Source organism: Peromyscus eremicus, chromosome 10, assembly GCF_949786415.1.
Source record: "Peromyscus eremicus chromosome 10, PerEre_H2_v1, whole genome shotgun sequence".
Taxonomy (NCBI): Eukaryota; Metazoa; Chordata; class Mammalia; order Rodentia; family Cricetidae; genus Peromyscus; species Peromyscus eremicus.
In genome coordinates, this window is record NC_081426.1 from 69,131,462 (window position 1) to 69,150,746 (window position 19,285).

At 45.3% G+C, this 19,285-nt stretch overlaps 2 protein-coding genes, 1 non-coding gene and 1 pseudogene across 3 annotated transcripts in view; 1 reads left to right on the forward strand and 3 right to left on the reverse strand.

Moving 5' to 3' along the window:
- Positions 1-249: 249 nt before the first annotated feature.
- LOC131921045 (small ribosomal subunit protein uS8-like) lies at positions 250-643 on the reverse strand (annotated as a pseudogene).
- Positions 644-4,407: 3,764 nt separating this feature from the next.
- On the reverse strand, positions 4,408-18,597 carry Noa1 (nitric oxide associated 1). The gene is made up of 7 exons (XM_059275111.1): positions 17,457-18,597; positions 16,103-16,267; positions 14,789-14,994; positions 12,250-12,381; positions 9,086-9,202; positions 6,551-6,668; positions 4,408-4,708 (listed from the first exon to the last, which is right to left on the reverse strand). Exons 1-7 carry the CDS (start codon positions 18,595-18,597, stop codon positions 4,509-4,511), a joined length of 2,079 nt encoding a protein of 692 aa, XP_059131094.1. The 3' UTR covers positions 4,408-4,508.
- On the reverse strand, positions 15,283-15,446 carry LOC131921334 (U1 spliceosomal RNA). The gene has a single exon (XR_009381960.1). It is a non-coding gene; the product is annotated as a U1 spliceosomal RNA (small nuclear RNA).
- Positions 18,598-19,073: 476 nt separating the features above from the next.
- Positions 19,074-19,285, forward strand: part of Polr2b (RNA polymerase II subunit B) — a 49,660-nt gene continuing 49,448 nt past the window's right edge. Inside the window, exon 1 of the mRNA XM_059274594.1 lies at positions 19,074-19,230. Within this exon, the coding sequence (XP_059130577.1) occupies positions 19,212-19,230 (19 nt within the window). The 5' untranslated portion in view covers positions 19,074-19,211. The remainder of the gene's footprint in view (positions 19,231-19,285) is intronic.

Consider the following 19,285-nt stretch of genomic DNA (forward strand, 5'->3'; position numbering starts at 1 on the left):
TAAGTTGATATTCTCCAGATATTTTTAGTTTTCCTTATGTGTATGGGTGTTTTGCTTGCATGTATGTCCATGCACCATGTACATGCGTGGTACCTGCAGACACCAGAAGGTGTCCGATCCTCTGGAACTGGAGTTAACACACAGCTGTTAGATGCCACGTGGGTGCTGAGGTTCAAACCTAGGGCTTTGGAAGAGCAGTATTTTTTTTTCACAGTCCATGGAAGTTTTTTATTAATGTGTTTTACATCTCTAGAAAAAGAATCCCAGGATTTTCCCTCCTGTGTGTTTTCGTCTTGCTTCTTCATGGACCGTGATGCCAGCTGAGGTTGTCAGGACAATGAAGCCAAGCTGATGGGATGGGAACAGATTGTTCTGCCATTTTTCTACGTCTTTGAGTTGCACATCAAATCTAGGGCTTATCACTCCACACTTGTTCAACCTGCCTGGGAGGTTCACGACGATTTTTCCCAGCTCTGTGGTCGTCAATGATTTCAAACTCATCCATGTAACCATGCTTCATCGTCACAGTTAGGAACCTAACGATGACTTTGGAGCAGGGTCTGATGAGGACCTGTCCTTTGCCTCTCTTCTCAGCATTGTTGATGCTCTTGAGGGCATCAGCCAGGACATTCGTGCGCACCATGGTGACGGCTTGGAAGATGGCGGAAAGGACTTTAGGTTTTTTGAGACAGGGTGTAATAGCTCTGGCTGTCCTGGAACTCGCTTTGTAGACCAGGTTGGCCTTGAATTCACAGATCTATATGCCTCTACTTCCTGAATGCTGACATCAAAGGCATGCACCACCACACTGGGTTGCAGTCAGTGTTCTTAACTGCTGAACCACACTCCTGCTATTTCCCAGGTGTTTTGTAACAATGATAGAAATTTAGCAGTGTGTCTGCCTTAAAAGTAGGTTAATGTAGAACGTAATGGCTTAGTATACAAAGTATGCTAAGTAATAGGTTTCATCTGTTTTTTTGCGTCAAGTTCTTATTGAATTCTGTCTACCAGCTGTTGGGACTACAAGTCTCTACCACCTCATCCATCTAATTTATCTGTTTAGTATTCAGCTTTTCCTTCTGTTTGTCTCACATAAATTAATTTAAGTTGCTGGCACATGCCTGTAATCCCAGCACTAAAGAAAGAGAGGGCAGAGTATCAGGAATCCAGGCCAGCCAGGGCTACACAAGACCCTAATTGTAAATTAATGAAGCCTAAATTATATTTTTAGTTTTCCCTGTTAAAAAATAATAAAATGAGGCCAGGCATGGTGGTGTACATCTTTAATCCAGCACGTGGGAGGCAGAGGGATTCAAGGCCAGCCTGGTCTACAAATCGTGTTCTAGGACAGTTGGGGCTACACAGAGAAAGCCTGTCTTGAAAACAAACGGAACCACTTTTTTGATTTAGGGTCTCACTGGGTAGCCTTGGCTGTCCTCTAGCAGTGCCGTGTTTCAACATTGGGGGGTAGGTGTTCTGGGGGTGATGAACAGGCCAGGTTGCCCCCAGCATTGTTTCTCCAGACCAGGGATGACAGACTTCCTGAAATCAGCTGTACATCTGAAGAACTGCCTTCACCAAATTCCAACAGAACTCACTTTGAAATACTGTACGGAGACAGGTGTGGTGAGTGCCTATAATGCCAGTTCAAGAGGCTGAGGCAGGAGGATCTTGTTTGAGGCTAGCCTGGGTTACATGTGACCTGGTGCCAAAACCACCACCACCACCACCACCTCCCCTCACCATGAATAAACTTGCTATTCTGCCTCAGTCTTCCAGGTACTGAGATAATAGGTGTATATCCCATGCTGGCTGGGAGTGTGAAATGCATTAGAGCTCTCTCATGTTGGATGAGAATATGAGTCTCACTAGTTCATTTGGGCCCAGCTTATCCCATGGTCATGTATCTCAGCATTAGGATCTGGCCACTACTGTACCTAGCTGAGGCAGTCTTCATAGGAATAACAAAAGCTTTACTGACTTGTGATACAGCTGTGTACAGACAAAGTTAGGAAATAGTTTATCATACTTGGAAAACAGACCTCTCATGCTAGAAAGAGCCTGAATCCTTTTATATAAGATTTTTAATTTTATGTAGAGTCTGATGTATTTCAGGCTGACCTCAGCTCAATGTAGCCCAGGATGACCTTGGATTTGGACTTCTGACTCTTGATTTTACCACGAGTGCTGGGATTACAGGTATGTGGCACCATGCATGCTTTCTGTATTGCTGGGAATGGAACCCAGGACTTCATACATGCTAGGCAAGCATCCTACCAACTGAGCTACGTGCCTAGCCATTCATTTGTGAGACGGGGTCTTACTCTGCAGACTTGAACTCATGGAGGGTTGACGGAGTTAGCCTCCTAGTATTGAGATCACAGGCCTGGGCTCTCACGTTTGACTCAGATCCTTTGAAGACGCGTAAGGTACATTCTTGTTTCCAACTTTTGCTCCAGTGTCCACTCTCCCTTGCTAAAGCCCTAACTGTTCCCATTTCCTCCTACACCTCTCAGTTTGTGGGTGTGGCTTTGTGACTACTGGACAGTAGCTAATGTGTGGAACATCCCTTTCCCCCTTTTGAATAGGGAAGTTGTCTGCTTTCCACATTTTGTTCCATTTCATGCTTGTTAGGAAACGATGACAACTTGAGTTGCCATCAAAATCTGAAGCGTCCATTTTCCCCCCTTATTTTTGTATGTATAGATACATTTGTTAGCATGTATGTCTGTGCACCACATGCATGCCTGGTGCTCTGGATCTTGTAGGGAGCAAAGGAATTGCTGAGTGATAAGCACTGTTTGGTAGACACAGCCATGTCAAGGACCCATGGAAGGGACAAAGCCCTTCTGTGGGGTGAGGCCTGGAGAGATGGCAAAGCCTTCCTCTGGTTTGAGGGTGAATGTTGGCTGGGTGCAAGAACACTAGCCACAGCAGCTTCCTCCTCCGGGATGACTGTCGTCTGAGACTGCTTCCCTAGAGACCTCCTGTGGAGACTCGCTAACTCCTACCCGTGTTGTATGTAATAAATCCTCCGAAGTCCAGACTGTGCTGTTGGTGCTGCTCCATCAGAGCCAACACAGCCCCCCTAGTAACGGCTCTGCTGTCTTCTGTCCTTTTTTCATTCCCAGTTTCTTAGACCAAACTGTAGGACGAGGCAGGTCTCCTGGGAGTGGGGTTACAGAGGGTTGTGAACTGCCATGTGGGTGCAGGGAATTGAACCTGCATCCTCTGTAAGAGCAGCAAGTACTCCTAAGAGCCGAGCCATTTCTCCAGCCCCTCATTTTGAATTTTGTTTTTTAATGTGCATTGTGTTTTCCCATGAGTATCGGGTCCCTTGAAACTGGAGTTACAGTTGTGAGATGCCATGTGGTTGCTGGGAATTGAACCCAGGTCCTCTGGAAGTGCTCTTAACTTCTGAACCATCTTTCCAACCCCCCCCCCCTTTTTTTTTTTTCTTTTCTTTTTTTCAAGACTGTTTCTCTGTAGCCTGGGCTGTTCTGGAACTTGCTCAGTAGATCAGGCTAGCCTCAAAAATCACAGAGATCTGCTTGCCTCTGCCTCCTGAGTACTGGGATTAAAGGTGTGCGCCACCACTGCCAGGCTCATTTTGAGAGGCTGTGGAACTTGAGACATAAGCCTAGCTGGCAGAAGTGGGTTACTAGGAACTGGTCTTTGAAGGCTACAGCCAAACCCCTGGTTCGGGTACTATATTTCCTGGTCCTCCAGTTGTGAATGGCTGTCCTCTGCCATCATGTTCTTTTAGGGCCAACTCTGGATTGAAATTTCCGGGACAGGAAGCTAAAATAAATCTTTCCTCCTTTAGAGAATTTCTATTGGCCGTCTTGGTAGCAATGATTATGATCCTTGGGTGGCGACATGGAAGGCAGCCACTGTGTTCTGGGGGATTAGTTGTTTGTTCATGCTTTGTCAACCATCCACTCCAAATAAAACAAACGAAACCTGGTCACCATAGAAATCTGAAGGATGAGCCGGGCGGTGGTGGCGCACGCCTTTAGTCCCAGCACTCGGGAGGCAGAGCCAGGCGGATCTCTGTGAGTTCGAGGCCAGCCTGGGCTACCAAGTGAGTTCCAGGAAAGGCGCAAAGCTACACAGAGAAACCCTGTCTCGAAAACAAACAAACAAACAAAAACACCAAACAAAACAAAAAAAAGAAATCTGAAGGATGTAGGCCTCCTCTTATATACACTTGGACCACAGATATGTGTATCCTCAATAAAAAATAACTTTTATTTATAAACAGTATATTATCAATAAGCATAGCCTCAAATAGTTTAAAAAGTTCACTCTTAAGATCTTTAAAAATGATAGGCCTTTGTGTGTCTATTATTTTTATACGTAATACAAATTTCAACATATTTCAATATTGTTACTATTCAGTGTGAATCCAGGTCTGCCTCACTTATCTTTATTATCTTTATATTTAATACAGATTTCAACATATTTCAATATTGTTACTATCCAGTGTGAATCCAGGTCTGCCTCACTTATCTAGCTTTCTTCACCAGATTGTATATCAGGGACGAAGGCTTCTTGGTTTTATAGGCCACGCTTTTCTTGATTCGCTGTCCTTTGACGTGAACGATATAGGGCAAGACAGGGGGCTGGACAGTCAGAACAGTCCCTTCCGGCGTGTGACCTCGGAGACGCAGTGTGCCCTTAGAGTAAGGGGTTACCGCAACCCAGCCTGTAAGATGTTCAAGAGAACAGAAAACGCCGCTATCAATCATCTCAGTAAGGGAATCAAATCAAAGCACACAAGACTGGGGTGGCTCAGGAGGTAAAAGCACTTGTGCAAGATTGACAACCTCAGTGCAATCCCTGAGACTCACATAAAAAGCTAGCTGTGAACCAGGCGGTGGTGGCTCATTCCTTTTACTCTAGGAGTTGGGAGGCAGAGGCAGGTGGATCTCTGTGAGTTTGAGGCCAGCCTGGTCTACAAAGCGAGTTCCAGGACAGCCAAGGCTCTGTTACACAGAAAAACCCTGTCTTGTAAAGCCAATTTAAAAAAAAAAAAAAAAGTGCATATTGTTCTTAAGAGGACCCAAACACACTGGGTGGCTCACATCACACACAACTCCAGCTGGGGGGTCGGGGTGGGGGGAAGGAGATCTGATGCCCTCTTCTGGCCTCTGTGGGACCTGCACTCAAGTGCACATACTCACACACAACCACACATTAAAATAAATGAGCTGGTGTGGCAGAGCATGCCTTTAATCCTTAGAGGAAGAAGCAAGAGGATCTGTGTGGTTTCAGAGTTTGTCTGGTCCATAGTGAGTTCCAAGTCATCCAAACAGTAAGTGCTACCTAATGAAGCTGTGTCTCAAGAAGTAACACCCCAGATATGGTGGAATACATTTGGACCTCCAGTATTCCTGATGTGAGACAGAGAAAGAAGTATTGGCTAGAAGCTTGTGGGCTAGCTAGCTTGGAATCTGAATTTAAGTCACAAAAATAAGCCTCAAGAAGTCGGAAGGTAAGGACTGACCTACACTAAATAAAGTCCTTAAAAACATTATAATGAAAAGTCATGTAATAGACTTGTGAAAAGTACAAAGACATTTTTAGAACAAGGTGCATTTTATAAATAAATGAGTGTGTCTTAGAAGAGGGCATGTTTCTATAAACATATTCAAGTTAGTAATCCTTTGTCTTTAAAAAAATATCTTTATTTTTAGGCTGTGTGAGTATGTCAGAGAGTACTAGATCCCTGGCCCTGGAGTTATAGGTGGTTGTGAACTTCCTGATGTCGGTGCTGGGAACCAACCCAGGTTCACTATAAGAGCAGCCAGTGCTCTTCAAAAAAAAAAAAATTTTTTTTTTTCAAGACATGGTTTCTCTGTGTAGCCCTGGCTGTCCTGGAACTCACTCTAGACCAGGCTGGCCTCAACTCACCTGCCTCTGCCTCCCTAGTGCTGGAATTGAAGGCATTCATCATCATACCCAGCTGCAGCAAGTGCTCTTAACCACAGAGCTGTTAGGCATGTTAGGCGAGGTTTTATTCTATAGCTCAGGCTGGCTTAGCACTCACTATGTAACACAGGCTGGCCTTGTACTTGAAGCAACCCTCCTGCCTCAGCTGAGTGACAGGATTATAGATGTGAGCTACCAAACTAGTTTTTTTTTTTTTCTCCTTCAGCCTCTTAAATGCTGGGATCATGGGTGTGCCACAATACCCAGATTTTTATTTTTATACTTGGTATTGGGCCAAAGGCAGTTTTGCTGAGCCAGAATCTCATGTAGAATAGACTGGCTTTGATCTTCAGCCTCCACCTTGCAAATGCTGGGATTTAGGCACATGCCACCATACATGGCCTATGTTCTGCTTTTTAAGAGCACATTACCAGCCAGGTGATGACAGCAAACATCTTTAATCCCAGCACTCGGGAGGCAGAGGCAGGCAGCTCTCTAAGTTTGAGGCCAGCCTAGTCTACAGCCTGAGTTCCAGGACAGCTAGGGCTACACAGAGAAGCCTCATCTTTGAAAAAACAAGAAGAAAAACACCAACAACAACCAAAGAGTCCATTACCTGCAGAGGAGAACTTGATGTCAGCTACTGCTGCAGACCCTCCGCCTCCTTGTAGGGTAATGTCTTCAGCCACGAGGGGAGGGAACTCGGCCATTCGCTCTTTCCCACCCATTGGAACCTTCCGATAAAACAACAAAATGTCTGAATTTCAAATTAAATTCCGTTAACTGGGGTTGGGCATAGTGGCTCACACTCTGATCTCAGCACTCAGGAGGCAGAAGGAGGTGGATCTCTCCGAGTTCAAGGCCAGCTTGGTCTACACAGTTGAGTACTAGGCCAGTCATGGCTGGATAGTGAGACTCTGTCCTAAAACAAAACAAACCCAATGCTATTTTCTTCCTTCCTCCCCCCCCCCCTTTCTTTTTCTTCTTCCCAGTAAAGTTTCTCTGTGTAACAGTCCTGGCTGTCCTGGGACTCACTTTGTAGACCAGGCTGGCCTCAAACTCACAGAGATCTGTCTCCCTCTGCCTCCCGAATGCTAGGACTAAAGTAAAGGTGTGCGCCACCACCGCCCGGCTCCAGTGCTATTTTCAAACTTGCTGGGCAGCTAAGGGTGGTCTTAAACTCCTGATCCTACTGCCTTTGCCTTCCAAGTGATGGATTATAACATCATGCCCTCTTGGCTATCTCAAAAAACAAGACAAAAACCATCTTATATGGCATTAAAAAATATATGATGGATAAAAATGTATAGAAAAAAAATCCTCCAAACATTCAACTGATGAGCATAGATGCTCTGTAAAGAGATGAAGGTTACAGGTTCCAAGGCCAAGGACCAACTTTGGGCATGGACTTGTGCAGCTTGCTCTTTCCCTGAGAGCAGAGCCTTTGCTCTCTCTAAACATTTCAGACCAAGAGAAACGGACACTTTTATGTTTGTTAATCACGAAATGTTAGTCTAAATGTTAGTCACACTTAAGAAATATAAAATAGGGTACTGCAGAGATGGCTCAGCAGTTAAGAGCATCTGGCTGGTCTTCCAGAGGTTCTGAGTTCAAATCCTAGCAACCACATGGTGGCTCACAACCATCTGTAATGAGATCTGGTGCCCTCTGCTGGCCTGCAGGCACGTATGCAGACAGAACACTGTATATATAATGAATAAAATAAAAAAAAAAAAGGAAATATAAAATAATACATAATATTCTTATTTCTGCCAGGTGGTAGTGGCACATGCCTTTAATCCCAGCACTCGGGAGGAAGAGCCAGGCAGATCTCTGTGAGTTCGAGGCCAGCCTGGTCTACAGAGTGAGATCCAGGACAGGCACCAAAACTACACGGAGAAACCCTGTCTCCAAAAACCAACCCCCCCCTCCCCCCAAAAAAAATTCTTATTTCTTCCTTAGACTTCTCTTTTCCTCTGGTAATCCTTACAGGCTATTTCTTTCTGTTTTTTGATTTATTTATTTATTATGTATACAGTATTCTGCCTGCATGTGTCCTTGCAAGCCAGAAGAGGGCACCAGATTTCATTACAGATGGTTGTGAGCCACCATGTGGTTGCTGGGAATTGAACTCAGGACCTCTGGAAGAGCAGTGAGTGCTCTTAACTGCTGAGCCATCTCTCCAGCCCCCATAGGCTATTTCTTTAATTAGGTAATGGAACGGCTGGATCTTCCTTTACAGCTGCAGCTGCCCCACTAATTAGGATGCCGACAGATTTTTTTTCATGTGTGTTATCAAAATGGCTCTGCTTCTTATTGTTTACTCAAGAATGATTATGTGACCCTCAAATGTAACCTTCATATTGCCTAAAGCTTTCTGTTGGATATATACAGTTGTACAAAAACAAAGAGATTCAGATTCAACATGAAAAAATAAAGAAAGTTACCATCAGAATGTGTGTGTTTCTTTTTCCTTCCCCTCAATTTGAAAAGCCTGGTTTCTGCCAACACTGGATTTTTTTGCAAACCCTGTGTGCAGCCTTGGTCCTGGTTCTCTGAGACTGCAATAGACTTCCAGCTTTTGTGACTTGTTTTTCACCTAGCTTGACCAATACAATTTTCTGTAGTAATGTGACTATCAGGCACTTGGTGGTGGCGCCTTTAATCGGTCCAGGACAGGCACCAAACTACACAGAGAAACCCTGTCTCGAAAAAACCAAAAGTGGCCTGTGTGATTAAGGAAGCACATTTTAAATTGCATGTATTTCTTTCTCTCTTTTTTTTTTTTTTTTTTTTTTTTTCCGAGACAGGGTTTCTTTGTGTAGCTTTGTGTTTTTCCTGGATCTCACTCTGCAGACCAGGCTGGCCTCGAACTCACAGAGATCCGCTCACGTATTTCTTTCTAACTAGAGCACGTAAACACAGATAGCTACATGTGGCTAGTGGCTACCATACTGGACAGTGTACTGCAGAGAAAAATACACTGCCACGGCTTTTGCTGGCTCAGACCAAACCAATACCCCTTTTCACATAGAATGCATTCTTGCTTTATAGCTAGAATGCTCAGAGACTAAGGTGAGATGAGCACTAGCCGTGGTAAACTGATTTATCAGCTCCTGTAGCTATGTAGCCATTAAGTTGCATTGCTTACCAGCAGTAACTCATGGCCTGCGTGCTTCTCATATAGAGCATCTGCCTTGTCCAAAGAAGTGATATGAACAGGAAGGAAGTTGGAAGCCACAACTGTAAACCAAGCTGGCTGATCTCCCTTAAGAAAGAAAGGAAGAAGTTATTTTACAGAACAAACAACTTGGGAACACGCACACTATGATGCACAACTTAAAAAAGGAGAGAGAAAAGCTGGGTGTGTGGTGCACACCTCTAATCCCAGCAAAGGAGGTAGAGCCAGGAAGATTAGGAGTTAGTTCCAAGACAACCTTAGCTACAACACTGAGTTTAAGATCAGCCTGGGGTACAAGAGATCCTGTCTCAAAATAACAACAACAACTACAAAAAGAGGACAAATAGAAACCAAATCAAGCCCTCTTTCAACCGTAAGCAAGTTATACTAATGTCTTAAAGGAGGGCATAATACAGAAATAATATATTTTAATGATTCCTGTAAACTGTAAAACTAAGGAGCTGTGACTGTCTTGGCGGCCAGCATAACACCGAAGGGCTAGTTTTATATCCTACAATGAAAAGTGGATATAACCAAACCAAAGCAAAAGGCAATTTGGAGTCTCAGCCTTGCATTTATGTGTGGAATACTTTCAATTATATCTAGTCTCATGTTTCTAGTAGAACTGTTTCTTACAAAACCGCTCCTTGGTCCTTGCCTTGTTGGGACTGTAATGTATTTGGTTGTGGCACTCTATTTTCCCAACAATTGTGATTATGTGCTGTGAAAGATGGAAATTTTGAGTGTGTACTGTATGTGGCGTAAAACTGTGAGTCAGTGGAAGTGAGGGTTGTAAGTGTTTGACTGTTAAGTGATGTCTGAAGGAGAACTTGCCAAGTTTGAGGCTAGAACACCATTGGAATAACTGTTCAAAAAGAAACGCAATACGCAGTGGCTTTTCAGAGTTTTGGTTCATGTGTTAAGAACTGAAATGTCTGCGTACCCATCCTCAAGCAGTGAAATCTCAGTTGTGGAAAACAACAACAACAAAAACCAAAATGAACAAACAAGACACCTAAAAATCCAGTACTGAAAACAATAAGGAAGGACGGAGAGATGGCCAGCAGTAAGGAGCATTTATTGTTCTTGTAGAGGACCTGAGTTTGGTTCCCAGCACACACATCAGTCAAACTGCCTGTAGCTCCATGTGATCTCACATCTTCTGGCCTCACTGGGCTCCCATACACAAAAACTCATGCAGGCACATACACATAAAACAAGTAAATATATCTTTAAAAAGAAAACAACACCAACAACACCAACAACAAAAGACTCAAAAAACCAAAACCACCAACAGGGAAATGGTCCATTCTGACTGTCACTATGTAGTTAGGTCTAAAATATTAACACCATGACTTTAATAACATGTATAAGGGTTCTAGATAATACATGGCTAATTTTTCAACAAAAGTCAAGAAATGTTCTTTGACAATGGGCTGTAAGTTGCATCCTGTTGAATATATATATCCATGTTTCATTTTCCTTTTTTCTTCTCAACTTTGGAAAAAATGGAAAGCAATTCCCTAAGATCCCCAGAATAATACTATGTAAGTGAACACTAAGCAAAATATTATAGTATATCAGAGTATACAAAGTACAGAATTGAATGGATACTAACCTTGGGCCTAACTAGATGTATAATTTCCATGTGAAACAATATAGGAAATGGATAGTATCTCTTCTTAAATGCTAAGCTACAGTGCCAAGCGGTGGTGGCCCATGTCTTTAATCCCAGCATTCAGAAGGCCAAGACAGGCGGATCCCTGAGTTCAAGGCTAGCCTGTTCTACAAAATGAGTTCCAGGACAGTCAGGGCTACACAGAGAGACCCTGTCCTGAAAAACCAAAACCAAAATCAAAACCAACCAACCAACAACAACAACAACAACAAAAACCCCAACCAACCAGAAACAATAACAACAAAAAAGCTAAGTTAATATAAGGGATTCACTATCTTATCAGTGGTAGTTTTTTTTTTTTTTTTTTTGAGACAGGGTCTCACTTTCTAGATCAGGCTGGACCACTGAGATCTGCAGCTCTGCCTCTGGAGTGCTGGGATTAAAGGATGCCACCAAACCCTGCCCCTCTCCCCCACTTTAAAATAGAGTTTCCTAAAAATTAAAAATAGGGGCGGTGGCGGCGCACGCCTTTAATCCCAGCACTCGGGAGGCAGAGCCAGGTGGATCTCTGTGAGTTCGAGGCCAGCCTGGGCTACCAAGTGAGTCCAGGAAAAGGCGCAAAGCTACATAGAGAAACCCTGTCTCGAAAAACAAAAAAAAAAAACAAACAAAAAAAAACCCCAAACAAACAAAAAAGCCAGGCGGTGGTGGCGCACGCCTTTAATCCCAGCACTCGGGAGGCAGAGGCAGGCGGATCTCTGTGAGTTTGAGGCCAGCCTGGGCTACCAAGTGAGTCCCAGGAAAGGCGCAAAGCTACACAGAGAAACCTTGTCTCGAAAAACCAAAATAAATAAATAAATAAATAAATAAAAATACTTTTAGATTTACTTTAATTTTTAAAATTATGTGTATATGTGTGTTTATGTGGGGCTAAGTTCGTATGAATGCAGGCGCCCACAGATTCCCAGGAACTATAGTGGTGGTGAGCTGCCCAGTGTGGGGCTAGGAGCTGAACTACGTTCCTCTGATTGGGTAGCAAGCACTCTTAACTGCTGAGCCATCTTCTCTGGCACCAGTTTTACAGATCTTAACACAGTACTGTTCCCTCTTTTTGGCCCACTTCTCCCCCCACCCCCATTTTTACTGTAAACATTTGCATATGTGCAAAACAAAGCAAGCAACAGACAGGACTTAGTTATATCAATATTTTGTCTATCTCTTCATGTCAATCTCATCTGCGTTCCTGAAGGGCATTCTAATACTTGTTCATTTTTCTTTCCTTTTTTTTTTTTTTTTTTAAAGATTTAGTTATTTATCATGTATACAGTGTTCTGCCTGCACATATCCCTGCAGGCCAGAACAGGGCACCAGATCTCATTACAGATGGTTGTGAGCCACCATGTGGTTGCTGGGAATTGAACTCAGGACCTCGAGAAGAGCAGCCAGTGCTCTTAACCTCTGAACCATCTCTCCAGCCCCTATTTGTTCATTTTTCAATAGCATAGATTTTTCTTACCTGTAGGAAATCTATTCGGGCTATAGCACCCAAAAATAGAACCATCCTTGGTTTGAGAATAAAGGTTCTTGGTATAATAGAGTGTGTTGGCAGAACAACATCTACTTCTTTCTCTGTTAGAAGATTTAAAATCTGTAAAGCAAAAGACAAGATTTATTTAGAAGACTACTTTCATTCAACATATGTTGTGATTTACTTATAAAATTAGGTACTGAAAAAATGTTCAGATTTTATGATAAACCAAATTATGTTCATTAGCCACATATAAAATTATATATCTCTAAATTAACTATTATTCTACTCCTTTCACAGCTGTGTATTAAACAGTGGCAAAATAACATGATAGGTGTGTAAGACTTTCCTGTGACAGTACTACTCTTCCAAGTGTCAAAATTGGTGTGCACCCCAAAATACTGTTGGGTCACTAAGAATGGAAATGTAAGCTCAAGGATCCAGGTAGCAGTAGCTCCAGCTTTAAATAATGGACAATGTAATCTCAGGTCCTAAGGATTAAGCATTCAAGCACCAAATGAAAAATGGTTCATACCTACAAACCCCAGCTCTGGGAGGCTGAGTTAGGAGAACTGCCACAGTTCTAGGCTAGCCCGGACTGTGTAGTATTCCCAAGACCCCGTCTCAAAAAAACAAAAACACCCCTCTTCTCCAAACCAAACCAAACAGCAAAATGGTCCTTCTACTTTCGGAACAAGTTCATAACTTGAAGATCCTATTTCTCCTGAACATTTGTTAGAACATCAGTGTTGTGCATCTTGGCTTGTTACGACCAGAGGCTATTTTGTTTTGTAAAGATCTGTGTATGCCTGTACGTGGGTGCCTGCAGAGGCCAGAAGAGGGCATTAGATGCCCTGGAACTGGAGTTATAGGAGGTTGTGGGTACTGGGAACTGACTTGGCTCCTCTGGAAGAGCAACAGTGTCTACACCCCAACAGCAGGCAGTATTAACCACCAAGATGGCCGGGCGGTGGTGGCGCACGCCTTTAATCCCAGCACTCGGGAGGCAGAAGCAGGCGGATCTCTGTGAGTTCGAGGCCAGCCTGGGCTACAGAGTGAGTTCCAGGAAAGGCACAAAGCTACACAGAGAAACCCTGTCTCGAAAAACCAAAAAAAAAAAAAAAAAAAAATAAAAATAACCACCAAGATGTCTCTCCAACCACAGGATCAAAGTTATTAAGGAGACTGAAGAAAAACAGAAAAGGAAAGATAGGGGTTATAGATTCTGATAAGATTTAAGGAAGATAAAATTCATTAAAAAATGAATTCACAATAGCTAAGTTATGGAACTAATCTAGGTGTCTATCAACAGAAGAATGTATAAAGAAAAGGGGTTTTATATACATAGGAAGTGTGAGTAGCCAGAATGAATGAAGTTATGTTTTTTGCAGGGAAATGGATGTAACTGGAATAAACATTAAGCAAAATGTGTGTACCATCATGCTTAGCTAGATATAGGCTGTTCGGCTGGAACCTCCAGCTCACTCATGCTTGATCCAGAAAGCCACATTTCTCTCTGTCCAAACCCCACCCTCTCAGAGACTCTCTAAGAAAGCAAAAAGCCCAGTTCTGCATTCTTGGTGGCTATAGTAGCTCCTCTCCTGAGGTTGCCAGGAGCCCAAGTTCTCACCCAAAGTGCTCAGCTTTTGACCATATGTGGGCACAAACCCAGCCTGTGGCAGACACGTCATCACCCCTCACCTACAGGCTATAAAAGCTCCCTGCTTTAGTTCAAGCGTGTGACTCCTCGGGTCCCCAAACTCTGGGGCTGGAGGACTCACCTGGGAGTTGCTTTGCTGAAACCATTCTTTTGCTTTTTCAGTTTGGCCTGATCTGGCTTACTGTGGCAGAGAAAACTATTATTGCCTTACAGAAAACCTATTATAGGCTAAATTTAATTAGACAACAGCAAAGTTACCTGTGAGACAGTGTAATTTGAGTTAAAGGATGGAGAGTGGCAGGATATGTGGAATTAACCTTATTCTAAAAATATGGTCACTTGACCACTTAGAATTGAAAGTAATTCAAGATGTGTCAAGGGAATACATACCATGTTTGTTCCATACAGCTCTGAAGAACAATGGGTACAAGCTACTGGGAGACTTTTCAGTGCAATGCAAAGAGCAGGGAAAAAATAGCTGAAAGCCTGGGAGTGCAGCTGACATTGCTCTGATAAGTTGTCACTTCAGCTCAAACTCTCTGACATTATAATTGACATGTTTTCAAGGGAATTCAAGCATGGACTAGGAAGCTGGATTGTAATATTTATAATTTCTAGCCTTAAAATAAAGGAACCCATAACATGTCTCCCTAGGGTAATAGCCACAATGTTAATACTGTTGTTTGCCTATAGGATGTCAACTAAATGGATACAGAATCTGACAGCACATAGAGTCATCCTTGAACTTCTTTTATAAAGAAACTGGAATCGAGTTTTAAGACGGAAGCCCACCTCTTGTTTTCGGCCAGTTAAGACAGTACATCTACAATGAAAAGTAAATATTTCTAAAAGAAACCGAATACATACACAATTTTCTTTTGTAATCCCTGGGGTGTCATAAAACCAGTGGGTGTCTTTCACGTCTTCTGGGGTCAGTTCTACTTGTCTGGTATGTTGGTGCACAGCCACAACAGGTTCATTTCCCATGTCAAAGGCCAAGGAGTCGGCATCAAACTCAAAGGGAACTTCTTCCTTCTGTTCTGTGGAGTGCCAGAATGTTCTCCCAACTCTTCCTAGAACAAATCAAATCGAGGTTATCAGACATTCCTTTAATGCTTTGATTCTGGGGCATATGAAAAATTTTTGTGATGGGTTCTCTGTACGTAGTTCAAGGTGGTGTTAAATTTATGATTTTTCTCTCCTCAGCTTCTATAGTGATAGGTAACAGATCTCTCTCTCTCTCTCTCTCTCTCTCTCTCTCTCTCTCTCTTTCTCTCTCTCTCTCTCTCTCACACACACACACACACACACACACACACACACACACACACGTATTTATCTTTTTTTTTTTTTTTTATTTACAGGGGAGAGTGCGCACGCAGTCCCCCACTACCATAAATTTTGCAGTCGAGTTTCCTGCATTTGGGGAAATCGCAGGGGTCAACACACCCCAAGTGCAATGGGTGAGCCTCGTCCTGGGAAAACCACCTGCTTGATCATGGTGTCTCCCCTGCCAGGTAAGATAAATACATGTATTTATCTTGGTTGTTGTATTTTGGAAAAGATCTCATGTAGTCCAGGCTTGCCTCAAAATTACCATGGAACTGAGGTTTTTAAAAAAAATCTCCCAAGTGTTGGGATTACAGGTGTGTATCTGACACTCCTAAAGACCTTCCCACCTCAAAGACAGGGTCTCAATATGTAGCTCTGGCTGTCCTGGAACTCGTAGACCAGGATGGCCTTGAACTCACAGAGATCCACTTGCCTCTGCCGGGACTAAAGGCATGAACCACTAGGCCAGGCCCTGAAGACACCATTTACGTGTATAAATATGAAACTCTGGGATGAGGACACTTTTGTCTTCTTTTTTGAAGGTAACGTGAGTCATTCTCTTGCACGGTCAGTTGTGTTTCAGGCTATGTACTTTAGTCAGGTGGTGTTAGGAATCCCTTCTTTTCCATTAATGAAGTCAGAAGAGATCAAGGAGATGGACACCTAGCTAAAGACTTTACAGCCTCTGCTAGTTTGGGTTTCCAAGCAATAGTAACCTTTCCTACAAAAAACCTATATGCCAAACTAGGGAAGGAAGTCTCTTCTTGCAGAAAATGGCTGCACTGCATGGTTCAGGACAACTTTGTCATGGACCCAGGAAGAGTTTTCCTACAGAGGGAGGATGCATACCTACTACGTAACCATGCTTTTTCAGTTGGTTGAGCTGACTTTGTTCTTGCTCACTAAGGTCTTCTTCGGCTTTGGTTGCCTCCTCTTTAAGCCTTTTTTGTCTTCTGAACATCCTGTAAGGTGTTGGGTTGCAAATAGGAAACTTCAGGAGGTTTAATGTAGTACCTGAAATACCAAGAGTAAGTGTTTCAAAAAACCCCAAACATTTCTGATTTATTTAATTTAACCTTCACGACAACCACCATGTAATTATTTCCACTTTACAGATGAGGAAATAGGGCTAGAGACTGGGTCACAGGCTCACTCAGAATCTGGGTACAAATTTTGCAAGTCTGTTTTACCCGCTTCACCATACATCCTCTAGTATTAAGTGTGAAATGCCAAAGGGCAGCTAACAGAAGTTAAACTCTGGTTTGAAGGGGACAAAATTCTGTTGAGCTAATTCCTAAGATTGTAACTCTCCAAGTACATACATTTCCCCTTAGCTTCTTCCTTCAGCCAGGCTCTTGGTATGCATCCTCAGGCTCTGTCTCCCCAGCGTTGTGATGACAGACAGACAGACAGATAGATGGACAGACAGAACCACCATGCCAACCTATTAGTTTCTTTAACTCAGAACACTGACATTTCTTCTCAAAAAATCTCCACACCAAAACGCATCAACTCCTTCATATGTCTAGTATAACAGCCCAAGAATAAATAAATCCAAGGGGTGAAGAAGAGTCTTAGAGTAAGAAGAACACAGATCCTTTTCTTCTTCTTTTTTTGTATAGACAGTGGCTTATGTATCTACCTCACATTAGCCTCCAGCTATGTAGCCGTCAATGGCTTTGATGGCCTCCCGATCGTCCTGTCCCCACCTCCCCAGTGCTGGGGATACAGGAGTTTGCCACCACACCTCGTTTATGTGGTACTGCACACTAACTCAGGCTTTGGGCATGCAAGTGAAGCACTTTAGCAACCAAGCTTTATCCCCAGCCCTTCTAGAAACATTTCTATTAGAAAAATCAAACGTGGGGCTGGAGAGATGGCTCAGAGGTTAAGAGCACTGGCTGCTCTTCCCGAGGTCCTGAGTTCAATTCCCAACAACCACATGGTGGCTCACAATCATCTGTAATGAGATCTGGTGCCCTCTTCTGACCTGCAGGCATACACACGGACAAGGTACTGTATGCAAAATAAATCTTTAAAAGAAAGAAAGAAAATCAAACGTATTGAATTCGCAAGCACTAAACTGTCACAAGAGGTATGAGCAAAGTGGGGATAAAATTTTTAAAGGGACGACTCCAGACAACTCAAGGTGGACATTTAAGGGTGGATGGGTCAAGCCTATTTCTCAACAATGGGACCTCACCTGGCCAGGGGGAGATGGTGGCCCTGTCGATGGCTTCGGAACCCTTGGCGGTGCAGTAATCAGACTCCAAGAGCGTGTTAAAGAGAGTGGACTTGCCGGCATTCGTGGTGCCCACCAGGTAGACGTCGCCGCGGTAGCGCCAGGAGCGCTGAAGCGCAGAGATCAGTTCTTCAACTCCATAGCCGGTCTTGGCGCTGATCAGCCGCACGTCCTTGACCACGGTGCCGGACCTGGTCGACGGATTCGGATTCTTTTTCTCGTCCCGAGGCTCATCTCCGGTAGGGTACTGTGGTCCTCGGTGGCCAGGGGCCACCGCGAGCCCGGCGCGGATGCAGTCATCCCACAGCCGCTGCCGCAGCCGCTGCAAGTAGCCCGGCGCGTCCTGGGGCAGCAGATCCACTTTGTTCCCCAGCACGAAGACCTGCTTGGGGCCCACCAGCTTGGGCAGATCGGGCAGCAAGGCGTCCGGCAGGTCGAGCAGGTCCACCATATAGAGCACCAGAGCAGGGCCCGGCCGCCGCAGCGCCGCGCTCACTAGCTCCAGATACTGCTCGCGAGTCACCTGCAGGCGCAGGGCACGCCGGTGATGCACCAGCAGCCAGCAGCGTTGGCACACGGTCCGCGCCGGGCCGCCGATCGCCTGGGTCGCACCGCGGAACTTGTCCTCCGGCAGGTAGCCGGGCAGGCTGGGGTGCTGGCAGTGCAGCTCGGCCCCGCAGCCCGAGCAGTAGATGCCGCTGGGCGGCACGGTGGCGTCTGGAAGCTCGGGGACCTGCAGAGTCCGGAGGCCAGCCCGCAGCTTCTGCTGAAGCCGCTCCTCCCGCCGCTGCAACCTCCGTCGCTCCTCATCCCGCTGCCGCTGCTGCAATTCCCGCAGCTCTCTCAGCTGTTCCTCGGGGTCCTGCTCCGGGACGTACTCCGGGAACAGAAAGCGCTCCTCCGTGTCGGGGCCTCCTTCGTAGTCCTCGGTCGCCGTGGAGCTAGGAGGAAGCCGGCGGCCCAGGGATGAAGAGCTCTGGGAGAAAGCGGCCTCCCGCTGCCCTCCCAGGGGCCACCGTGCAGGGCCGTGGCCCGCGGCGGCTGCCGTCGGGCCCCGCAGGAACCCGCACAGCAGCCGGCGGGCCAGGCGCGCGGGCAGCATGCGGACGGCCGGGGAGGGGGCGGAGCCTCCTCGTGCGCGCGCCCGTGCGAGTGCCCGCGAAGCTCGTCCCCCGGGAGACTAGACGCGAGGGAACTGTCCAACGGCGGGACTAGTCCTAAGATTTCTCGCGATGAGAGCTCCGAGAAATCAACCCAAGCCGTGCCTGGGCGCAAAGTCGTCGTCAGCGCTCAGCCCACGCCCAGAGCTCCTCTTTCATAAATCTACTGTACACAGAGCAAGTGTCATTTGTGCAACAGCACTAAATAAAAAAAAAAAAAAAGCACGCAACAAGAAACTTTTCATGAACTGGATGCAACTTCCGGCCTAAGACGGAGCTGTCTTCAGCGGCGGCCCGCGATCCGTCATCGGCGCTTGCGCAGTTCGAGCCCCCGCCAGGCTTTGCCGGCCTTGCCTGCCGTTCGCGCAGGCGCAAGTCTCACACAGCTCCCCCCCCCCCCCCCCGCTCCTCTCCCCGCCCCCGGTTTGGACGCCGAGGATTCTGGGAACGCCGGAGACGGAAATAGCTTGTTCTGGCTCTCAAGAGTTTGCCGCTGCAGTTTTCGTCTCCCGGCTTCGTGAATTCGAGTTGCGCGGTCCAGAGACCTTGGGCCAAGATGTATGACGCCGACGAGGGTAGGTGACCACGTAAGACATGCCTCGCCGTAGCCGCCTAGGCGGTCCGGCGGGG